The 24127-nt window shown below is 38.9% G+C and overlaps 1 protein-coding gene and 1 long non-coding RNA gene across 3 annotated transcripts; both read left to right on the plus strand.

The window, feature by feature from the left end:
* The first annotated feature begins 8874 nt into the window (after window positions 1-8874).
* Window positions 8875-9288, plus strand: LOC145046785 (uncharacterized). The gene has a single exon (XM_078995049.1). It carries the CDS (start codon window positions 8875-8877, stop codon window positions 9286-9288), a length of 414 nt encoding a protein of 137 aa, XP_078851175.1.
* Window positions 9289-22402: 13114 nt separating this feature from the next.
* LOC145048028 (uncharacterized) lies at window positions 22403-23983 on the plus strand. 2 transcript variants are annotated; one of them, XR_013682687.1, is made up of 3 exons: window positions 22421-22593; window positions 23386-23581; window positions 23663-23983. It is a non-coding gene; the product is annotated as an uncharacterized LOC145048028 (long non-coding RNA). The 2 variants fall into 2 exon arrangements; XR_013682688.1 differs by lacking the exon at window positions 23386-23581 and having other exon boundaries at window positions 22403-22593.
* Window positions 23984-24127: the final 144 nt, after the last annotated feature.

The following is a 24127-nucleotide window of genomic DNA, read 5'->3' on the forward strand; positions in this document are numbered from 1 at the left end:
CTGAAGTGCTTGGCCAAGCCTGGACTAATGTGATTTGTTCAATTAGTCGGTCGTCATAAATCAGAAATTGGGAAACAACAAATGGACAAAGAGAATGATTATAATCCATGTCTCAGTCCATATGATATCTAGAATAAAGGAATATATGATCCCTTATCTAATGGACAAGTCATTGACTAAGGTCAGAGTTCGACAACGGTTTAAGAGCTACGATTGCTAGTCGGGTTTTGGAGTCATACGCAATAATAGTTTTAGATTTATCCAAGTGGGATATTGTTGGATTAGTGTCTAAGTCCATAACTATAATTGGTATGTACTTGACCCAATTTGGCATGGTCCATTTAGGTTGCACTTCATCGGAACAATTTATATGGATAGTCTTTTGAGAATAGTATGTTTATGATTTATAGTAATATATTATAAGTTCTAATATATTAATATGGAATCATGTTATTTAATTAGTATTAATCAAGAATTAATTTATAATTAAATTTGTGATAAAAAGGAACTAATTAAATATGGACTCTTATTTATAGTATGTGCCAAGTTAATTTAGATTGGGCTAAGATTGCATGGATAGCTACTAGGAAAACAGACTTTTACAACACTCATTGCGCATCGTAAAAGGCTCAGACGACGCGCAAATGCGCGTCAAGGAAGACCCTGTCATAAAGAGAGACGACGCGCAATGCGTGTCAAGGAAGGCCCTATCATAAAGGAAGACGACACGCATTCGTGTGTCGTAACCTTATGACACGCGTGTTAATGACACGCAATGCGTATCAAGAAAGCCCCTGTCAAGAAAGGTCATGTCATAAATGAAGATGACACACATTTTTGCGTATCATAATTTTAAATGTTTAAAAAAAATATTATTTATAGATTTACTAATTTTCAAATTAAATAATACATTAAAAATCTCATAATATAAAATAAAATACCATAAATAACAAAGATAATTCATTTGACTAATATGTCAAATACAAATAATTATTCCAAAAGTGAGTAAATGTTATAAAAAAAATGAACTCATTTATATACAATTGCATCATCTAGCTTACTATGTACCAACAACTCTCTGTGTGTTTACTTTTGCTTGAGTCTCGTTTCCTCCAAAGCTTCTATCCATGCCAAAATATGATATATTGAGTCTCGTTTCAAGAATCAAAATCACCTTCAATCACCCAATTAAACTCTAATGTTGGTAGACTGAGACTTCTAGAATAAAGTTTACACCCATCACCTTCAATCACCCAATTAAAACTATAGATCTTCTGTTGTTTGAAAGAAATTGGTGTTTGTAATCTATGAACAAAAAACGAAAAGACCAAGGTTAATATTTGCTATATAGAAAGCACAACTGGACATATGAATATATAATACGCAACATAAACATTTTCATGAAAATGATATAGACAAATAAGTAAGAGTGATGATATTGATACCTTAATTACATCATTGGTGAACGAAATTTTAATTAGTTGATAGCAATACTTGACCTCTAAAAACAAATAAACAAAGGATCGCATCATAATTAGCTCAATGAAGTAATTCTTATACATTGTCTCTACCAAAAGATTCATCATGGAAACATTTTTGTTGGAAATAACTAAACAAAAACCTAAATACTAAGCAAAAAATTATAGTAATCATCATTTAGAGTAGGATGAGGAGTCTGATCAGGCCATATGAGACCATTTAAGCAGAAATTTAAGTCATTTGGTGTATCTCCAAAGTCACCTCAATATGCCCAGTATTTTCTACCATTTGCATTTTCCTTGAGTAACCCCTAAAACCAAATGCAAATATTTAGAACTACCCTTGCACCACATTTACAGTTTTATAAAATTTAAGAGATGAGTTTCAAACCTGGTCAACCTAATCCCAAATAAACCCTCTTTGCAGACCAAATGTGCTATCGATTGCTTCCCAATATACATAGTGTACAACTCTTGATGGATCATTCCCACGAATCCACCTTGAAATACATTAAATTATAAAGTGAAAGATAACTTTGATGTAAATTATAAAGTGAAAGATAAAGTTGATGCAACACAATTCGAATCGTATATATACCAGCAAGAGCAGCATGATTTGGTCCATATCTTGCTTTATTTCCTAAAGACCAAGAAATTATGCATACATGGTTTTTGTCTCTTTACGCCTCTTATTACAACTGGATGCTCATTAACAAGCAACTGTTTTGGAGCTTTTGAAATTTGTTGTATGCCTACTTGACATGATTCACTGTCGATAATGTTGTTTGATGCATCTTTCAGGGTGACAACTAATGTATACGGGTTTGGCTGCATGCAACATAATCCAATGTTATTAGATGAAGAGGTGAAAAGAAAAGTAATTTGTTTGATTAAAACTATAACTTTAAGTGATAAAGACATTTGAGTGATTATAATAAAGTTTGTTATTTATGTTCATCTTTGTGAAGATTGTGAAGAATATACAAAGAAGCAGATGACAAGAATATACAAATGGAGTAGCTTAACCAGTCCAAACTAGTTGAAATTGTCACCATTTTGCTCTTCTCAAACATCTTTACTAGAAGAATCATAACAATTACATGACCAACTTTTGTCTTCAATTCATCAAGCAAACTTATCTTCATCCATTTAGGTCGCTCCTTCAATCCAATTAAATTATATTAATTAATTATCTATCCCACATCTTTTACACAAATAAACTATTTAGGCTGTGTTTGTTACATCCGACATGACAACCTTTTGGTACATCTTTTTGTCCCATTGGCATTGGAATCAGTGTCAAACACAGTACCATGTTCTGTCTTGTCCTATTCATTAAGGTCGCAGTCGAACGTGCACCAAACACAGTAAACACAATACACTCTATTCTATCACATGGTGTCCCACTTTTTGATGAAAAAAATATTGCAATTTTTGTCTTACTGTAATCAGTTATGGTCCCATTGCAAGTCCAATACAGGTCAAACACTGTACAAAAGCATGCTATAATGTAAAGTAAAAAGTGCTAAAAAAGGATTTAGTCTCAAAGCAAACATCCCAAAATAGGGAAGAACCCTTTATAGCACGATCATCCTCTGGTGCTATACTTAGGGTTGTAAACGAACCAAACGAACACGAACAAGGTCTTGTTCATGTTCGTTCGTTTAAGTTAGCCGAACAACAAACGAACACGAACGGATAAACGAACGAGATTTTCTTGTTCATGTTCGTTCGTTTAACAAATTACTTTGTTCATGTTCGTTCATTTATGTTCGTGAACATGCTAAACGAACATAAACGAACAAACATAAATGAACAATGATAAAAAAACACAATTGAACATATATGAACATAAATGAACATATAATATAGCAATATAATAAAAAATAATTGAATATAGATGAATATAAATAAACTTAAACGAACGAACATAAACGAACGTAAATGAACATCATAAACGAACGTTCACGAACATAAATGAACGAACGAGATCATTGTTCATGTTCGTTCATTTAACTAAACGAACGATTATTTTTGTTCATGTTCGTTCATTTATTAAATAAATGAACATAAACGAACTTCCCGCCGAACAGTTCACGAACGGTTCGCCGAACGTTCAGTTCGTTTACAGCCCTAGCTATACTATCTGGTGCATTACTGATGAATAATCCGTACAAACCCACTGCAAATATCAGCATAACTATCTCAGCAAGATACACATCTGCATTCAGATTTTAAAAATTTAAGCAAAATTTTAAATACCTTTACTTGAAAATAATACAAATTAAACTTCAATAGTTACTGTTTTTTGGTATTCACATTTCTATTGGGGGGGGGGGGGGGGCAAAATCTAGAAGCTAGTAGACTCACCTATTGCTTCAACCAAACGCATCACCATTTTCCCTGAAAGAGATCCTTTCAAGCAGCTTGTCCAGTAGATTTTATATGCATCAGCAACATAAACACAACCCTAGGAACATCCAATAAAGTCAAGATCACTTTGATTCATCCAAACATAACAATAGAAACACAGAAAACAGAATTACAAATAAATTTACTAAAATAAATTAGTGTATAGAGAATTATTACATCAAGAAAGCATAGCAAGGAGCCAGCTAATGAGCCTGCAACAGCTAGAAGTGCACAAAACCGGAAGTCAAATATCACATGTTCAGTAGCAGACATGGAAAAAAATGGATGTATTACAAGACTGCAAGAGAATCCATGGTCATTGATTATAGATAATTACATTATGATTGATACTAATTTCATGGACTACCTCGTTCTGGAGGAATTTGGTGAAGAACCTCTTAGCTTCAATACTGTCACCATAGTTTTAACAGTTTCACCACTTTTTTTTCTATCTTTGGCATTTCTACAAACACGTTATGTGCATATTTCTTAAGCATGTTCTGAACCTCTACAACCCAATTGTTAGCATCATTCCAGTCAATTCCTTTCTTAGCAACCTCTCTGACTTCCTCCCTTGGGGGATCCAACATTCCAACCTTAAAGTAAAAAAAACAGGAACCCAACATTTTTTGCTTTCTGATACAAACCTGCATTGTTCCTCAAACATTAGTTTATGAACAACTGTTACAATCATACATCATACAGACTAAGCTTTTTCCAAGCAGGTCTGAACAATCATAATATAATCACAAAATATGTAAATAAAGAAACAAAGATATACAAATAGAAAAATAAAGATTATGGTACTTGTTCAGCCTTAATTACATGTCAATCGGAGTTGAGGGCTTTGAGAACTGGAATCGGGCCATATTGGAGCTGGTTAACCATATTTCTTCTGACATTTGTGTGCATAATACTCGAAATTTAGAAACCTTAGATGTATAAACCACGCTTTGTGAACCCCATAGGAAAAGATAAGGAACTCATAATTCATGTGTGTTTGCGAAGGAAGGGGGGGGAACGAAAAAGTGTTAGAATCGAAGTCTGTTTTGATAAAATACAAAGATGATGATGGCGATTTGTTGACTATAACATGTACCTATGATCTCAGATTAGTTGAATCGATTGCAGATCGCCTTGTGCTTCCAAATAAAGAACCCTATACCTAAAAAACCAACTTATTTGGGGTTTTTAAATTGCATATTGCCGAGGTTACCCCTGAGCAGGAACCACCATTGTTAGAAGAAGTAGAAGAAGACGAAGTGGAAGAAGAAAAGTCGATTGAGATCGATAGTATTGAAGTAGAAAAGAACGGGTCCCATTCCAATTTCGAAAGTGAACAAAATCGGAAAAGGAATATGAAAAAATACCCGATGATCCAGAGTTGAAATGGAAGATTGATTGTTTGGATTCGCTCAGTTATTCTGAACCCTCCCACGTACTGGGTTGAGAGAAAACGAGAGAAGCGGAAGCTTGAAAGAAAATAAAACCCTAGCACGTGCTAGAGAGAAGGGAGGTGGCGATGGCTTAGGGTTTACAGAGAGACGAGAGGTAGAGAATGAAGGGAGATCTAGAGGAGAGAGTATCAGAGAGGGGATAGTGGATTGCAAGGATGAAAGATAGATAGAAGATAGAAAAAACGAGGTGGTTTTCAAAAAATTTGGGATTTCGTGCCCTCCGTGTTTTTTTGGGATTTCGTGCCCTCCGTGTTTTTTGGGATTTCATTAAAATTATAAAGCGATGGGTACAGACGACGCGCGTTTAAGATAAAGTGCCCTCCGTGTTTTTTTTTTCTCTTGAGACACTAAATTAAGGGCACGCAATAATGCGTGACGCAAATCCTTAAATTTGTTGGAGAGATAACACTATTTTAAGGGCACATCCTTTTGCGTATCATTGATCAGTGCGTGTCGTAAAAAGCGCGTCATTAAAGGTATGTTTTCTAGTAATGGATAGTCCATGGAGTTTTTAACCCATGGATCCTATGAAAATGAAAGGTTATGGGTATTAGGGTTTACATGGATGAAACCCTAATCCTTCATACTATATAAAGAGGTCTTTGGCACATGAAATGACACTAGTGTGTGAGAAAAACAAGAGTGGGCCAATTTCTAGTGTGCTTACTATTCTCTCAAGTTTCCAAGGTGTTTTTGGTGATTTGTGATTCCACTTGAGGCTTCCATACTATTGGGGCTAATCTCTTAAAGTTCAAGACTTCAAGCTTCATCAAAAGGTATGTCATCTAACTAGGCTTTTGTAGTATAGTTGCTTCATATTATGCTAGTTAGGATTAAACCTTGGAATATCAAATATTTGCATGTATAATAGAGAAAACATAGATCCAAGGTTTATAGGGTTGCATGTATATCATAAGAGTGTTAGCATGCTCAAAACCCATCATTCCAATCTACAGATTTACCCATGTGTAAAAAATGAAAATGATCAGGGCATGCCAGCTTTGGAACAATTGTAGAAACACTAGAAATAGCATCTTATTTTTCATTTTTTATTCGAAATAGCATTATACTTAGCAAGGTACTATTACCTTTAATAAAAGGACCAACTACCATTTTTCAAGATTTCCCTTGTTCAAAATTATAGTTTAAAAAAGACGAAAGAAACTTTTCTTTTCTGTTCGTGTAAGTAGTCTAAAAGAACCAATTTAGGTGCAAAGTGAAAGTGTTAAAGCAATTAATTAATTATATGAAGTAAAAATTAAACAAATAACAATGTTTCATAATGAAATGACCAAAATGCCCTTTTCCTAGATTTCCCCTGTTCAAAATTATAATTGGCTTCCATTATGGGTTAAAAATGCTTTTTAAACATATAAGTATCAAATCGACACAATTTTAGCAACCTAATTTTCTTTATTTTAATACTTGTTTTAAAACATATAAGTAAAATGTTATAAGTGTCATAAATCTAAAAAAGTAGAAATAAATAAACAACAAATTCATAAAATACAAATAAGTTTCTTTTTTTCAAATTACCGTTGTGTAAAAAATAAAAATGTATATAGTATATATTGAAAGCATGACAAAGTATATAATGTCAACTCATAATGTATACGTGGAGTTGGATAAATGGTAGATCCCATAGTTGGGTAACAATAATTAAACAACGATTAAACTACATCTATAATCATCCTAAGAGTTATATAGTTTGATCCCATACTTAAAAAAGAATGGTTTAGTTTTGTTTCATTTTGTTTTTTTTAACACCTAAAATTTCATTTAGACCTACATAGAAAAAAAAAAAAATACAAAAATGGGTTTTGCAGCCAATGAATCTAAGTTGTGACTACCTCATTATTTCTATTAATGAACCAATTAATCGAATAATCAACAATCGTATCTTTTCTTTGCTTTTCATTTCCAAACACCATCAATTTTCTGAATTGCCAAAGCACCCATTAGATAGTCATCATAATTTCTTCCAACACCATCTTTTTCCCATGAGTCATATTGAGATTATGAATCCAATCTCACATCAAAATTCGAATTCCATAAAAAAATGTCGTGAATTCAAAATTGTACTTTATATTCAGGCTAAAAAGAAATCACAAAGAATTCAAAAAAGGCCATTAGTGATTGATGTGGAATCTGGTATATACTACTACTAACATTAACATAAACAAATACATAACATTTTCTTAATTTGATATATATTATATGACAGGCGCATGAAACAAAAAACAGATACATGAAATCAGATTTTTTTTTCAATATTTCAGATGGCTTGAGGATATCGAAAATGAACCAAAAAGCAAAGCTATATTTCAAGTCCAAATAAAGCAAATCGACAACAACCACATTTCCATCCAATCCCTTCTTCTTCCACATATCACTTCAAAATAATTCAATTTTGATAGAAAGGGTAAAATCGTAAAAAAAAAAATTGATTCGGAATATGACTAGTTTTGGGGTAAAAGAATCAATCTTATAGAACCGTTATGGTTTGTATGAAAATCAGATTAGAAAAAGCCATTTAGAAAAACTTATACATGCACCATTTTTTTGCATTTTGACAAACTTGATGTAACATGTTTGTTTAAGGGCAGGGGCAGATTTGTCATGTATTTATGCTACAATACTATTAGAAAGTTAAAATTGTCTCTAACAGGGACCAAGCAACCCAAATATAATGAAATTAAAAATTTTAAATGTAAAAGAAAATGTATTTCTTTGACACATTTAATCGAACACCATATATGCATTCCAACATCAGCAAGGATTTGAATATAATAATTACATGAGAAGTCAACCAATGAAGAAAAAATATAAGATAAATAAAAAATATGAGCACATAAACAATAATCAGATAATTTGCGAAAGAAGTTCATCATTAGATCAAAATAATTTGCTAACCTTATGTAGATGGTGGTGTATTCGACTATGATGATGCAAATTAAAGGTTTGTAGATGTTAGTCTATATTATTAGCTTGTTTGTTTATGAGCCCTTTTTTTTTATCTTTTGCCCATTAGGGTTTCTGTCTAGCTAGTATTTATATCCGCTTTATTCCTTGTAGTCTTTATGCTTTTCTCTGAGAACCCATGTAATTTCTCTTTGATATAATCATATGACAATGTTATCATGGTATCAAAGCTGTGACACGTTGTTAGAAGTCTTTGTAGCAGTCAGTTGTGGAGTGGATCGAACTCCGCGGTGAGTTCGCTTGCGGGTTACGAGGGGCAGCGCGCCACCATCGGGGGTTACTATAGCATGTCGTTTCCATTCATTATCACTGGTATTCGTCTTTTTTGATATGTTAATTCATTGCTACTATTAATTTATTGTTGTTGTCGGTTTGTTGCTACTGTCCGTTCGTTGTGACTGTTGGTTCGTTGCTGTTGTTGGTTCATAATTGCTTCGATTGCTTCAGCTGGTTTGTTACTCCTTTCATTCTCAGATTATTATATTGTTATTGTGGTTATTCTCAGATTATTATATTGTCATTGTGGTTATTCATTCACTATCAACATGAGTGGAAAGGATAATTCCCTTCGGTCAATCAGTACTCGTTTGGATGGAAAGAATTATACGTATTGGAGTTACGTTATGAAGAACTTCCTTCGTGGGAAGAATATGTGGGGCTATGTCACTGGGACTAAAGTCAAACTCTCAGTGCCTCAAACTGAGAATTTTGATATGTTGCTTGATGCTTGGGAGACTGATAACTCCAAGGTCATTACTTGGATCAATAACTCTGTTACTCAATCCATTAGTATGCAGTTGGCTAAGTATAATACAGTAAAGGAAGCTTGGAATCACTTGGAGAGACTGTATACTCAGTCCAATTTTGCTAAACAATACCAATTAGAATATGATATTCGTGCCCTTCAACAGAATGACCAAAGCATTCAAGATTTCTATGCTGCTATATCTGATCTCTAGGATCAATTGGCTCTTACTGAATCTAAAGAGTTAAAAGATTTCCAGCCTTACATTGCTAGGAGGATTACAACACTTGGTTCAGTTCTTGATGGCCTTGCGTTCTGATTTTGAAGGTCTTCGTGGCATAATTCTTCATCGCTCTCCTCTTCCTTCAGTTGATTCAGTTGTCCATGAGTTAATTGCAAAAGAGAATCGTATCAAGTCCCATGCAGATAAAGGGTTTAAAGCAACCTCTACTCCTACTCTCACTCCTACTGTGCTTGTTGTCTCCTCCAGTCAATCTCGACAACCTTAAAGAGTCGCTTATGATGAGTGTGCATTCTGCAAAAAGAAGAATCATTAGAAAGCTCAGTGTCCATTGTTAGTCAACAAGGGTAAATATGGTCAATATCATTCATGGAAACAAAATAGGTCTGATCAACAGAAGCATTAGTCACGTTCCTCTGGTACTTCTCCATAGACCCCTCGTCCTCCACAGTTTGTTGTTGCTGCTGTTCCACCAGTTGACAAAGAATCTGTTGGACATATGCCACCATCTGCATTGGATCCCAAGGTGTTTGAGAGCTTTAGACAGTATTTGCTTCTAATCCCACTACCATGCCTGCATCTATGTCTCACTCTGGTCCTTCTTCATCTGACACTTCAGGTATTCCCTCATCTTTGTGGATTTTAGATTCTGATGCAACCCATCATATGACTCCTCATTTGTCATCATTTACTTCTTTGTCGCAAGTGGTATCCATTTCTGTTAAGTATGCTAGTGATACATTTATGCTAGTTGAGGGTGTTGGGTCTGTCTCTGTTTCTCATATAACTCTTCATGATGTTTATTACATTCCCAAACTTACTTTGAACCTTGCCTCAGTCAGTTAGTTATGCAAATTTGGTAACTGGTTGTTCTTTTCTGATTCTGTCTGTGTTATACAGGATCAACACACCGAGAAGGTGATTGGGATCGACCGTAGGGTGGGGGAACTATATGTCTTGGAGGTCCTCAAAGTATCTGTTGTTGCTGCTTCCAACATTGATTTATCTTCTTTTCGTTTGAGTCCTTTTTCGTCTGAGTTTTATCTTTGGTATTCTCGTTTGGGACATGTGTCTGTATCACGGTTGAATTTCTTAGCATCTAGTGGTGCTTTGGGTCATTTAAGCTCTTGTGATATTTCTGATTGTAGTGGTTGCAAACTAGCAAAATTGTATGCTTTACCCTTCAATAAAAGTATGCCTTGTTCTACTCCTCCTTTTGATATTATTAATTCTGATGTGTGGGGTCCTACATCAGTATCCACAAAGGGTGGGTCAACCTATTATGTGTCTTTTATAGATGATTATACTCGATATACATGGGTTTATCTTATGAAACACAGATCTGGTTTCTTTGGTATTTACAGCAATTTTAGAGCTCTTATTAAAACTCAACATTCGGCTGTGATTAAGTGCTTCATGTGTGACTTAGAGGGAGAATATACCTCTAATGATTTCACTCAGTTACTTGCTTCTGATGGTACCATACACCAGTCTTCGTGTACTGACACACCTTAGCAAAACGGTGTGGCAGAACGAAAACAACATCATATTGTTGAGACTGCCCGCTCTTTGCTCCTGTCTGCGCAGGTCCCTAGTGCCTTTTGGGGAGAAGCAGTCCTAACTGTTGTGTATGTGATTAATCGTATCCCTACTTCATTGAATTCAGGAATATCTCCTTTTGAGAAGTTATATGGTCATCGACCAGACTATTCTTCCTTACGAGTTTTTGGATGTACTTGTTTTGTTCTTCGTCCTCATGTTGAAAGGAACAAGTTGGGGCCGAAAATATGCTATTTGTGTATTTTTGGGGTATGGGATTGGTCAGAAAGGATACCGTTGCTATGATCCTGTGAGTCAGAAGTTATATGTTTCTCGATACATTACATTTTTGGAACACATTCCTTTCTACTCAATTCCTGCTACAGCCCACAATGTAACAAAGTCTGATCTTCTACGTATTGATCCTTTTAATGAAGATATAGAGGCTCAAGACTCATCTATACCACATGATTCCTCCGCACATGACAAACCCACTTCTTCAAAGGGTGCCTCGACTCCACCTGTTCCTGAGCCTGATCCTCCGATTATTGAAATTGAGGATCCTCCTCCACCACCACCCCTCAGGAGATCTTCTCGTCATGTCAAGTCCACCAAGCTACCAGATTTTTCTTAATCTACATATTCTAGACCGTTTGCTTCATTTATATCAAGCATCCATCATCTGTCTGAACCTGAATCATATAGAGAAGCCGTTTCAGATCCTCTTTGGCAGAATGCTATGGCTAAAGAACTCATTGCTCTTCATCAGACTCATACATGGGATTTGGTTTCTCTTCCTCCTGGGAAACATACGATAGGTTGTCGTTGGGTGTACAAGATAAAAACAAAATATGATGGCTCTGTTGAACGATATAAGGCTAGACTTGTAGCAAAAGGGTATTCCTAACAGTATGGTTTTGACTACAATGATACATTTGCCCCAGTTGCAAAGATGACGACAGTTCGTACTATGATTGCAGTTGCATCCGTTCGACAGTGGAAGATCTTTCAAATGGATGTCAAGAATGCCTTTTTGAATGGTGACCTTCATGAAGAGGTTTATATGACCCCTCCTCCAGGAATTTAGCATCGACCAGGCGAGGTTTGTCAGCTTCGCAAAGCTTTGTATGGGCTCAAGCAAGCCCCTCGTGCTTGGTTTGAGAAATTCTCCACAATGATTACCTCTCTTGGATTTATCCATAGTAATCACGATTCTGCTCTGTTTGTTAGATGCTCGAGTGCAGGACGGATTCTTCTGTCCTTATATGTGGATAACATGATTATTACAGGTGATGACCATGGTGGTATTGAGTCTAGAAGCATTATCTAGCTCGTTGATTCGCTATGAAGGATTTGGGCTTGCTGCGTTATTTCTTGGGTATTGAGGTCGCTCAGTCTAAGAAATGGTACCTTCTTTCCTAGACTAAATATATATATCTGACTTGTTTACACGGGCAGGACTTTCTGACAATCAGACTATTGATACCCCTCTTGAAACCAATGCCCGATACTCTCCTACTGATGGTGTTCCTTTGTCTGATCCGAATCTTTATCGTACTGTGGTGGGAAATTTGGTTTATCTCACAATCACTCGTCCAGATATTGCTCATGTTGTTCATATTGTCAGTCAGTTTGTTACTGCACCTACTTTTGTTCATTGGGGACCTGTTATTCGTATTCTGAGATATCTTCATGGCACTCAGTTTCAGACTCTCTTGTTTTCCTCGACATCTTCTCTTGAGTTACGTGCCTATAGTGATGCTGATTGGGATGGTGATCGTCATGATCGTAAGTCTACCACTGGATTTTGTGTATTTCTTGGAGAGTCTCTTATTTCATGGAAGAGCAAGAAACAGGATGTTGTCTCTAGATCTTCCACAGAGGCTGAATATCGTGCTATGGCTGTAACTACATGCGAGATTATTTGGTTACGATGGCTACTTGCGAATACGGGAGTTTACATTTCTTCACCTACTCCCTTGAATTGTGATAATAAAAGTGCGATACAAATTGCGAAGAATTATGTTTTTCATGAGCGGACGAAGCACATTGAGATTGATTGTCATTTTACACGTCATCATCTGCAACTTGGGACCATTTCGCTTCCATTTGTTTCATCAACTTTGCAGCTTGCGGATATTTTTACGAAGGCTTTATCGGCTTCTCAGTTTCGGTTCTTATGTGACAAACTCTCAATACCAAAATTGTAACACCACAAAGTTTGGAAAGCCAAGAAAAGAAAGAAAAACCTCAAGTTTAAGGGGAGACTCGGCGAGTCCATGGAGGGACTCGGCGAGTCCGAGCGGGATCCGGGTTGTGGTGTAAGCGACCGACACGGCGAGTCGGCCAAGGAGACTCGACGAGTTGGGTCTGAGCGAGGAAAAACCCTAAATCCGAGATTTGGAGCCTATTTAAGCGTCTCATTCTCTTTACTAGGGTTCCTTTACTGCCTCTCTACCCCAGAACACCAAACTCTAGCCGCCATATCCGTTTTTGAGCTAGATCTTGCCTTGTAGAGTGCACTAAAGCTTGGAGAAGGAAGAAAAGCCTTGGAGGTGCAAGAAGGGACTGTAGATCCGAGATTGAGAAGACATTTCAGACGAGTTGGAGGTAATAAGCGGTTGCTTGGACTCCCTTTGCACCTAGATCTATTCTTATATGTGAGTTTTGGTCATTGTTGGTTTGATATGTAACCAATCCGAGTTGGAGGTTCAGATCTGAGGTTGCTACCTCATATCCATGTTTGTTTTGGTCTTGAATCCCCTAAAGTATCAGCCCTTGGTATGTTGAAGAAGTATGTTTGCCATAAACCCTAGTTTAGGGTGTTTTGAGCCTAGATCTCTTAATCTACACGTAAAGTTTGCCACTTTACGTGGGGGGTAGTCCCTAGAAGTATGGATCTATGAGTTGGAAACTCTGTTTGGCTCGAAAAGCCACTGCATGGATTAAGGACTGGATAGACTCGGCGAGTCCTTCGAGTGGACTCGGCGAGTAGCTTGAAGATGAGGAGGAACTCGACGAGTGGGATGAACAACTCGTCGAGTCGGATGAAGTTAGGCATGAACTCGGCGAGTTGGATGAGCAACTCGACGAGTTGGTTGAAGATTGTCTAGGACTCGGCGAGTCTGTTCTTGGACTCGGCGAGTCAGATCGCGAAACCCTAAACCCTTCGAGTTGGGACTCGAATCAGTGAGTCGGGTGGTGACTCAGCGAGTTGGACAGGACAGGACTTGGAACTTGTTGGACTCGGCGAGTCATGGGCTGACTCGGCGAGTCGAGTCGCGAATAAGAAAGACCCAGAACATATGAACTCGGCGAGTCAGTAGGTAGACTCGGCGAGTAGGGTTGACCCGGAAGGTTGACTTTGACCAGGATTTTGACCTAGTGACCTTTGGAGGTCAGTTGGACTAAGTGTTATATTGATATTGGTAGCTCGAGGAGCTAGTGGAGTAGCAGTCGAAGTCAGAGGTCAGGTAGCAGTCAAAAGGATTAGCAGCAGCAGTTCAGCAGCATCAGGTGAGTTTCCTTCCAGTAGGGACGGGTCTAAGGCCACAATGCCGGCCCGTTCAGTTAGCAGTAGTTTCCGGACTTCGATTCGATGCAGTAGTTAGTATGTTGATGCCTTCGTGGCTCAGACAGGATTTATGTGTTATGTGTTAAGTGTTATGTGTTCCGGGCTACGGCCTGATGTAGTATGCAGTATATGTGTTCATGGTAGTTGATATGTTATGCTTTGCTATGTTCAGTCAGCTTCCGGACTTCGGTCCGATGTAGGGGGCAAGGCCCCAGTTAGTCCGGACTTCGGTCCGATGCAGGGGACAAGGTCCCAGTCAGTTTCCGGACTTCGGTCCGATGTAGGGGGCAAGGCCCTAGTTAGTCCGGACTTCGGTCCGATGCAGGGGACAAGGTCCCAGTCAGTTTCCGGACTTCGGTCCGATGCAGGGGGCAAGGCCCCAGTTAGTCCGGACTTCGGTCCGATGCAGGGGACAAGGTCCTAGTCAGTTTCTGGACTTCGGTCCGATGTAGGGGGCAAGGCCCCAGTTAGTCCGGACATCCGTCCGATGCAGTGGGCAAGGCCCAGTATGTGCTTTATATGTTATTGCATGGTATGTGTTAGATTGGGGGAGCTCACTAAGCTTCGTGCTTACGGTTTTCAGTTTTGGTTTCAGGTACTCAGTTTTCAAAAGAAAAAAAAGGGAGTTCGGGAAGATTGCAGTGCACACACCATAGTCAGATAGCCTGGGAATGTTTGACTCTGATAATGATATTATGTTTGAATTAATACTCGAGAATTTATGTTATGACTTATGATACAGTTTTTCTAAATATGATTTTAGTAATGTTTTTTAAAGAAATTTTTGGGTTGTATTTTTGGGTCGTTTCAAGTTGGTATCAGAGCCTTGGTTTGAGGGATTTGGACATGCTCTCGAGCGTGTCTGGACTCAAACTGAGGGATTGGTATAAAGATTTTCAAAAAAAATGAAAAGCCGGTTTTGTAAAAAGAGAGTTTTGAGAAAGAAAACGGTTTTAGAAAAGTAAAAAGAATTCAGAAAGAAGGAACTTTGAAAAGAAAAAAAGGTGTGGTGCATGCAATCAGTAGAGCTCAAGTAAGTACTCCCAATTTACCCATACAAGTTATGTTATGATTATCATTATCAGCTTCAGTTTCAGTTCAGTTTCAGTTTCAGTTTCAGCTTCAGTAGAACAACATGCTAGAATAGGACTAAGGATCTAGGATGATGCCTTATGTGCCTGTTTTATGTGTTTCAGCTTGATAAGAATTGCATGCTAGTATTGAGTAGACAGTAGTAGGATAGCCTGTGTAGGTTATGCCTGATAGCATGAGCTTAGCATTGTATGCTAGTGCAGTTTCTTGTTATGAGAATTGTTTTGCCTGAGTATGTTTCCTTTATCCGAATGCTACTTGCTTTGTGCTTTGTGGGACTCTGAGTGATGGGAGTTAGCCATTAGGTGAATACGTCACATCACATGTGATTAGGCTTGGATAATCTCAGAGTGCTGGATTTGGCCCTACTGCGCAGCTCTCGTCTGAGTCCAACCGTTGTAGGGGCGAGACTTTTACTCGAAGGATTATCCGAGCCTCATTACATGTGATGGTATTCAGGTGGTGGCTAATTGGCATTACAAGGAGGCCTTCAGTAGCTGAGGACTGTTTGGGTAAAGTCAGAGGTTCCCTAGGGTAAACCTAGGATGAGAGTAGCAGAGATCAGTAGAAGAGTAAATGGGACTTGGTGGAGTTAAGGTAACTCTTGAGGAAAGTACGGGTAGATGTGGAAGGTAGTAGGGGCCCATACTACTGAAAGCAGAGGATCCGTACTCGATTCAAGAGGGGCCGAGGCAAAACCAAGGAACTAGTAGAGTGTGTGGAAGATCCCTCAGCGGTAGTGTGTAAATTGATCAGGAATTGTTATATTTTCAGCATGGTGACGTTGCGCGAGATATCAGTTGGCGGTTCAGGTGCAGGGGAGGGGTCTGGCTCGGGCTTTAGAGTCGGGCAGCTTGATGATCAGATGAGGGATTTCATTTCCGCATAATCACATCATTGATCAGACTCCAGTGATCTTCGGTTCAGTTAGAGAGGCCATTGTGGAGCTCATGGACAGTCATCTTGAGGCCTTTAAGGCCGGGATGGTTTCAGGACAGATTGGGGCTCGTCTAGGTCCCAAATCTTATGGAGTTCAGGGATCCATCAGGGAGGGAGATCCCATTTCTAGTTCCTGCCATCAGGGGGCAGGGGTGAGTGGGGCATTCTGTCTCCAAGAGAGACCTTTGCATGATCGGATAGTTGAGGAAGTTTCGCGAGCCATTCGTGAGGATCTGCCCGACATGGTTACGAGGACCACTGAAAGATTGATAGCGAGGCTCCAGGATCAGACATCTGCTGTTCAGTCGGCAGGCGTTGCTGTTGGGGTAACGCAGGAGCGAGAGTCGGGCAGGGGGTCGGAAAGGAAGAGGAAAATGGATGAGACTCAGGTAGCCACAGGTTCAGGTAAGAGGCCCAAGGTTTCGGATTTGAGGATGAGGAACTACCAGAGTCGCAGTCGATGCGGGAAGTGCGGAAGGACGCACATGGGTGTGTGCAGGAGTAGGAGTGGTGGCGATGCCGGATGTTTCAAGTGCGGCCAGATTGGCCATTTTAGCAGGGATTGCATTATTACCATCGCCTAGGGACTTGATCCGATATGTTTCCATTGCAGTCAGAGGGGCCACAAGAAGGCCCACTGTCCGAGTTTGTATTCAGCAGGGCAGGCGCCAGCTCCTGCCCTTGAGACTTCAAGTATCGTCAGTGGTTGTCGAGGCCGGTCAAGGGTGCCTACGGCTCGGAGCCGAGTTTCTCCGGTAGATTTCAGTAGGGATTCGAGCAACACTGAGTAATGGAGGTATGTAACTTTGTTTTTTTTTCTGTCAGCTTATGTTATGATTATATTGTTATGGTTCTGCATCAATTGTGGTATAAGTGTTGTGTTATGGAGTGGCTTGCTTGTGATTATGTTATATGCCATTTACATACCTCGGATAATTGGTTGGTAGTTAGGGGATGTGCTCTTATGGAGAAGGTTTCGGAGGATGCAGTAACTGTAGCATGGTTGGGAGAGATTTGGTTTGTTTCGCTAGTTCAGAGTGGTTAGTGTTTGGGATGGATTGGTTAAATTCCTACCTGGCGGGCTTGGGTTCCCCAGTAGAAGTTTTGGAATGGTAAGCAAGATTGAAGTGGGGGAGAACCCTCCGGGTATACATGGATAAGAGTCACGTAGACCCAGAATGAGTGTGCGGCCTCTGAGAAGAAGTGGTAGTAGCACAGTGATGGATGGATGGAGAAGTTCAGAATTGGGAGTTCGAGAACTTTTCCCAGCAGTTAGTTCATGTAATGAAGATGGTTAGAAGCTGGTTGGGAATCCAGGATTTGAGGACCACCTGTAAAGGCTCAAGTGAGTTGGAATGAGGATCCGGAGAAACGGTTAGCAGAAGATGTCTTCGTATTAGTAGCCAGTGGCAGAGCCAGCATGTAGGATTATGTGGATTAAGGAGTTGGGAATTTGGAAACTTCCCAACAATAGCTTCTTATATCTGGATTAGTAGGCGGTTGGTTCGGGAACCAAGCCGAAGAGTTCCTCGATGAAGCGCTGAGCATTCAAGGATTTAGGATGTTGAGGATGATGCAGTAATTCAAGGACTGAGAGCTGGTTTTGAGAAATCAGGATAAGGATTCACGAGCGGGACTAGGGATAGTCAGGATGTCCTCGGTATAGTAGTAGTAGTGTTGTAAGTCTGCGGGGGTAGCCGTAGCATTCACTAGCAGTCAGATAGTAGTAGTAGTGTTGTAAGTCTGCGGGGGTAGCCGTAGCGTTCATTAGTAGCCAGGTAGTATTTGAGAGTTGTGAGTCCGCGAGTGTAGCCATGGCTTTTATCATATTGGTAGCAGCATGAGCGCGTTGTTGAACGTGGGAACGTAGTAATTCCCACCCGTTTGGGTGCAGCAGTGGGAATATGGGAATCCACGGGTTAGATTCGGATTTCCCAAATGGTTCAGTTATGACTAAGCCAACAAATTTTGGCTATAGATCGTCACATCAGTTATGAGATCAGAGTAGCAGTGGACCGTTGGGGTTCGGGTATGTTAAGGGCTACCGTCAGTCTGGGAACCATCATGTTGTTAGCCATGGAATGGATGATGTCAGGATGTGATGTGTGGACCTGATCGGTTGGATCGGAAGGTTGTTAGAGCCACAGCGACAGGATAACTAGTGGAAACTAGTTCCAGAGAAAGATTTCGTTAAGAAGTCGTGGAAGCGACTAAGTGAGGAGTCCTTAATTCCGCGTTTGAGTCAGAATTTAGTGTTTCAGTCAGTTCAGTGTCTCAGGCAGTTTAGAGTTTCAGGCATGATCAGTATTAGTATAATGCAAGTGCTGGCGGTATATTTGGTTGATTTGGAAATGGCAAGTCTCTCTCAGCAGGATCAGTTGAGCCTTCGGCCAAGTATAAGTGATATGTAAGGATAACTAGGTAGGTAGCTTTTCTTCAGGATGAAAGGTTCGAGTTAGTAGGAGTTGAGTAATCAGGGAGAGATAAGCAAGCTGGTTCCAGCAGCATCGATTCAGTATGGATGGCAGAATGGATAGAACAGTTATAGACAGTCGAGGTATCTTCCGAAGTCGCTGGGAGCGGCTAGGAGATTGCGATGGAGTGTAGTGACCGGTGGGAGTTCGGTAACTCAGATATTGGCAGAATAGTTGAACAAGGGTAGTCTCAGTGCATCCAGCAGGCAGATGAGAGGCAACAGGATTTTCAGTCGGAGGAAGTAACGTTGAGGAAATTATGGAAAAGAAAAGGATTTAGTATGTACCAACGGTAGTGGTCGGCATTGTGAATGACTGGAGTGAAGGACAAAAATGGTGTTAGATTTCCCAGACAAAGAGTTGGAGGTGGTTTGCAGGCAGTTGGTCATAGCAAACTTCGAGGACGAAGTTTAGTTTAAGTGGGGTAGAGTTGTAACACCCCAAAGTTTGGAAAGCCAAGAAAAGAAAGAAAAACCTCAAGTTTAAGGGGAGACTCGGCGAGTCCATGGAGGGACTCGGAGAGTCCGAGCGGGATCCGGGTTGTGGTGTAAGCGACCGACTCGGCGAGTCGGCCAAGGAGACTCGACGAGTTGGGTCTGAGCGAGGAAAAACCCTAAATCCGAGATTTGGAGCCTATTTAAGCGTCTCATTCTCTTTACTAGGGTTCCTTTACTGCCTCTCTACCCCAGAACACCAAACTCTAGCCACCATATCCGTTTTTGAGCTAGATCTTGCCTTGTAGAGTGCACTAAAGCTTGGAGAAGGAAGAAAAGCCTTGGAGGTGCAAGAAGGGACTGTAGATCCAAGATTGAGAAGACATTTCAGACGAGTTGGAGGTAATAAGCGGTTGCTTGGACTCCCTTTGCACCTAGATCTATTCTTATATGTGAGTTTTGGTCATTGTTGGTTTGATATGTAACCAATCCGAGTTGGAGGTTCAGATCTGAGGTTGCTACCTCATATCCATGTTTGTTTTGGTCTTGAATCCCCTAAAGTATCAGCCCTTGGTATGTTGAAGAAGTATGTTTGCCATAAACCCTAGTTTAGGGTGTTTTGAGCCTAGATCTCTTAATCTACACGTAAAGTTTGCCACTTTACGTGGGGGATGGTCCCTAGAAGTATGGATCTATGAGTTGGAAACTCTGTTTGGCTCGAAAAGCCACTGCATGGATTAAGGACTGGATAGACTCGGCGAGTCCTTCGAGTGGACTCGGCGAGTAGCTTAAAGATGAGGAGGAACTCGACGAGTGGGATGAACAACTCGTCGAGTCGGATGAAGTTAGGCATGAACTCGGCGAGTTGGATGAGCAACTCGACGAGTTGGTTGAAGATTGTCTAGGACTCGGCGAGTCTGTTCTTGGACTCGGCGAGTCAGATCGCGAAACCCTAAACCCTTCGAGTTGGGACTCGAATCAGTAAGTCGGGTGGTGACTCAGCGAGTTGGACAGGACAAGACTTGGAACTTGTTGGACTCGGCGAGTCATGGGCTGACTCGGCGAGTCGAGTCGCGAATAAGAAAGACCCAGAACATATGAACTCGGCGAGTCAGTAGGTAGACTCGGCGAGTAGGTTTGACCCGGAAGGTTGACTTTGACCAGGATTTTGACCTAGTGACCTTTGGAGGCCAGTTGGACTAAGTGTTATATTGATATTGGTAGCTCGAGGAGCTAGTGGAGCAGCAGTCGGAGTCAGAGGTCAGGTAGCAGTCAAAAGGATTAGCAGCAGTAGTTCAGCAGCATCAGGTGAGTTTCCTTCCAGTAGGGACGGGTCTAAGGCCACAATGCCGGCCCGTTCAGTTAGTAGTAGTTTCCGGACTTCGATTCGATGCAGTAGTTAGTATGTTGATGCCTTCGTGGCTCAGACAGGATTTATGTGTTATGTGTTAAGTGTTATGTGTTCCGGGCTACGGCCCGATGTAGTATGCAGTATATGTGTTCATGGTAGTTGATATGTTATGCTTTGCTATGTTCAGTCAGCTTCCGGACTTCGGTCCGATGTAGGGGGCAAGGCCCCAGTTAGTCCGGACAAGGTCCCAGTCAGTTTTCGGACTTCGGTCCGATGCAGGGGGCAAGGCCCCAGTTAGTCTGGACTTCGGTCCGATGCAGGGGACAAGGTCCCAGTCAGTTTCCGGACTTCGGTCCGATGCAGGGGACAAGGCCCCAGTTAGTCCGGACTTCGATCCGATGCAGGGGACAAGGTCCTAGTCAGTTTTCGGACTTTGGTCCGATGTAGGGGGCAAGGCCCCAGTTAGTCCGGACATCGGTCCGATGCAGTGGGCAAGGCCCAGTATGTGCTTTATATGTTATTGCATGGTATGTGTTAGATTGGGGGAGCTCACTAAGCTTCGTGCTTACGGTTTTCAGTTTTGGTTTCAGGTACTCAGTTTTCAAAAAACAAAAAAAGGGAGTTCGGGAAGATTGCAGTGCACACACCATAGTCAGATAGCCTGGGAATGTTTGACTCGGATAATGATATTATGTTTGAATTAATACTCGAGAATTTATGTTATGACTTATGATACAGTTTTTCTAAATATGATTTTAGTAATGTTTTTTAAAGAAATTTTTGGGTCGTTTCAAAAATACAATGATCGATATCAATTCGTTTGATTCTAAGTACTATCCAAGATTAGTTATGAAATTGTAATAGATATAACTAATGTGAAAAAGAAGTGAAATCACAATAGATGAAAGAAAATAACGGATTTTAACAAATAATTACAATCAATACCTTACATATATAACATACTGCAGAAGTGTAAGGAGTTAGTCAACTTATTTCTCTATATTAATAAAAGAATACTTATTTTGTTATGTATAATCTTATTAAGCCTCCTAATTAATGTCATACTATTTCTCAACCTACTAATTCTCTATTTCAAATTTCAAATTTCAAATTTCAAATTTCAAATTTAAATTTTTTTCACTCTAATTACATTAAATTAATAACATTAGAATAAAATAAATAAAATAAAATAAATACAAATTATAAGGTGATATAATTTCATATATTTATTTGAATCAACAATTATAATTTTATATAACTAAAAAAATATTTCTTAATTAATAATTTATTTAAATTAATTTGTTAATAACTTTGAGTTTTTATTATAAAAGTTTAATTAACTTAATCATCATGCTTCCCACGGTTTATAAACTAGTATTTTTATAATTGAAGAAAAAAAAATACTAGAATTTGCCAAGTGGAATAAAAGGAAAATGAATAATAAATTAGTTGATGACAAAGTATCTTCATTTATTAGGAGGCATGGTTTTAAGCAAGGAGAAAAAAGGCATGTGAAGGGCTTATTTTATATATATATATATATATATATATATATATATATATATATATATATATATATATATATATATATATATATATATATATATGGGAAAAGTGAATATACCCTTAAGGGTATATAACATTAGGTACCCACATAATCAAAACTACACCGTTTTATCACTTATTTAATTCCATAATCGACTGATATCATAGAACACAAAAATTCCTTTCTAATTTCACTTCATTTCATTTGTTCCCGATGAAGAGCATCAATTTGAGTCCAAGGCCGATGCCGGAGCCTCCAAGACTTATCCTCAGCAAGCCGGCACCATTCGCAATAATGGTTATATCGTCATCAAGAATCGTGCTTGCAAGGTTAACATCTTTCTTCAATCTCAGTTTTGTTTTGGAAAATCCTTGTGTTGCGTAGTTATATATTTTATTTAATTGTGTTAATTTTTAGACAGTTTTGCGTCAATTGTTTTTCAATTATGCTGTTAGGGTTAGGGTTTTTGTTGCTTTTCGTCTGTTTCAAGTCAACATGTTTGTATGTCTTGATTTTGCTTAATACGAAATGACCCCTCTTCCTTCATCTTCCTTAAACCTAGCCGCTCATCTACCCCATCTCTTCTGTCGTTGTCGGAGATCGGAGACCGGAATTAGCTTCATTTTTCATGTTCGCATCTTCGTTTTTTCTGCCTCTCTAAATCCGGAGTCTAAAAACAACTAGATATGCTTCTTATTTTTGACATTTACTTCGTTAAAACATGAAAAAATCTAGGTAGTCGTAACAAATGTTTTCGAAATTGGGTAATCTTTATCCAACCAGGTTCGTTTTTGGTTGATAAATGTAACCTGATTTTTTAGGAAATCCTCATTTTGATATGTAATTTGACCTGATTGATTTTAGAATTCATCATTTTGATATGTAATTTGACCTGGTTGTTTAAGAAAGCCTCATTTTGATATGTAATTTGACCTGATGGTTTAAGATATCCTCATCTTGAAGTGGATGATCTGCTGAAGACAAATCTGATTGAATTCAGCTATAAGTTTCAAAAACATGGAATTGTAGGACTTTGACTTTTGTTTTTGCTTAGTTTAATGGGTCCTTTGTTGTCTTGTTTCCTCTAATATAATTTAATTGAGTTGTTTGTCTCATTACAGGAAAGTATGTATCATTACAGGAAAATAGTGAACAAGTGATCGACTTTAATTCTGTAATTGGTGGTTTTTGTTATTTTAATTAGGCTAGCCTTGTTTTTAGTGGGATTAAACCAAACTATAGTGTCACTTTGTTGCAATCGAGATTTTCAACAGGAAAAAGCTTGATGATATTGTTCCATCATCCCATAATTGTGATGTATGTAATATTACTGCTCTTTCTCATTTTAATTATTCTCTTCATTTTTCTAATCGCACTATTTTTTTTTCGCTTTTACAGGTCCACAGTGTCAATTGTACCGATTACCAGCTAATTGATATGTCTGAAGATGGATTTGTATGGTAGTCTCTACTCTGGATTTGGAGAGGGGAAGGACCTGGTTGTGACTCATATGTCAGCAACGGGAAAGGAACAAATTTGTGCTCTCAAGGACATTGGCCCAAATATACAATTCAAAAAATCCACAACCACCACACTATAATATATTATAACATTTGAAGAAAACAGAAAAACAAGTCATGTTTTTATTTTGTTTTATCATGTAACATATGTTTATGTTACTTATGAAAATTAGAAATTGAAATTCTTCGCTTTTGGTCATATTGTTTTTGTGAGTTATCAAAATTAGCAATTGAAATTCTTCGCTTTTGGTCTTATTATTTATGTGACTTGAACTTTCCTATCCTTAAGTTCTTGAGGATTATCATCATTGGCACAGGGGCAAAATCGTCCAACAATTTTAAA

The sequence above is a fragment of the Lactuca saligna genome, chromosome 5, assembly GCF_052625555.1.
Source record: "Lactuca saligna cultivar CGN05327 chromosome 5, ASM5262555v1, whole genome shotgun sequence".
Lineage (NCBI taxonomy): Eukaryota > Viridiplantae > Streptophyta > Magnoliopsida > Asterales > Asteraceae > Lactuca > Lactuca saligna.

What these genes read in the sequence shown, in the direction of transcription:
- LOC145046785 (XM_078995049.1), top strand. Translation starts at nt 8,875, where the DNA reads ATGAGTGGAAAGGATAATTCCCTTCGGTCAATCAGTACTCGTTTGGAT.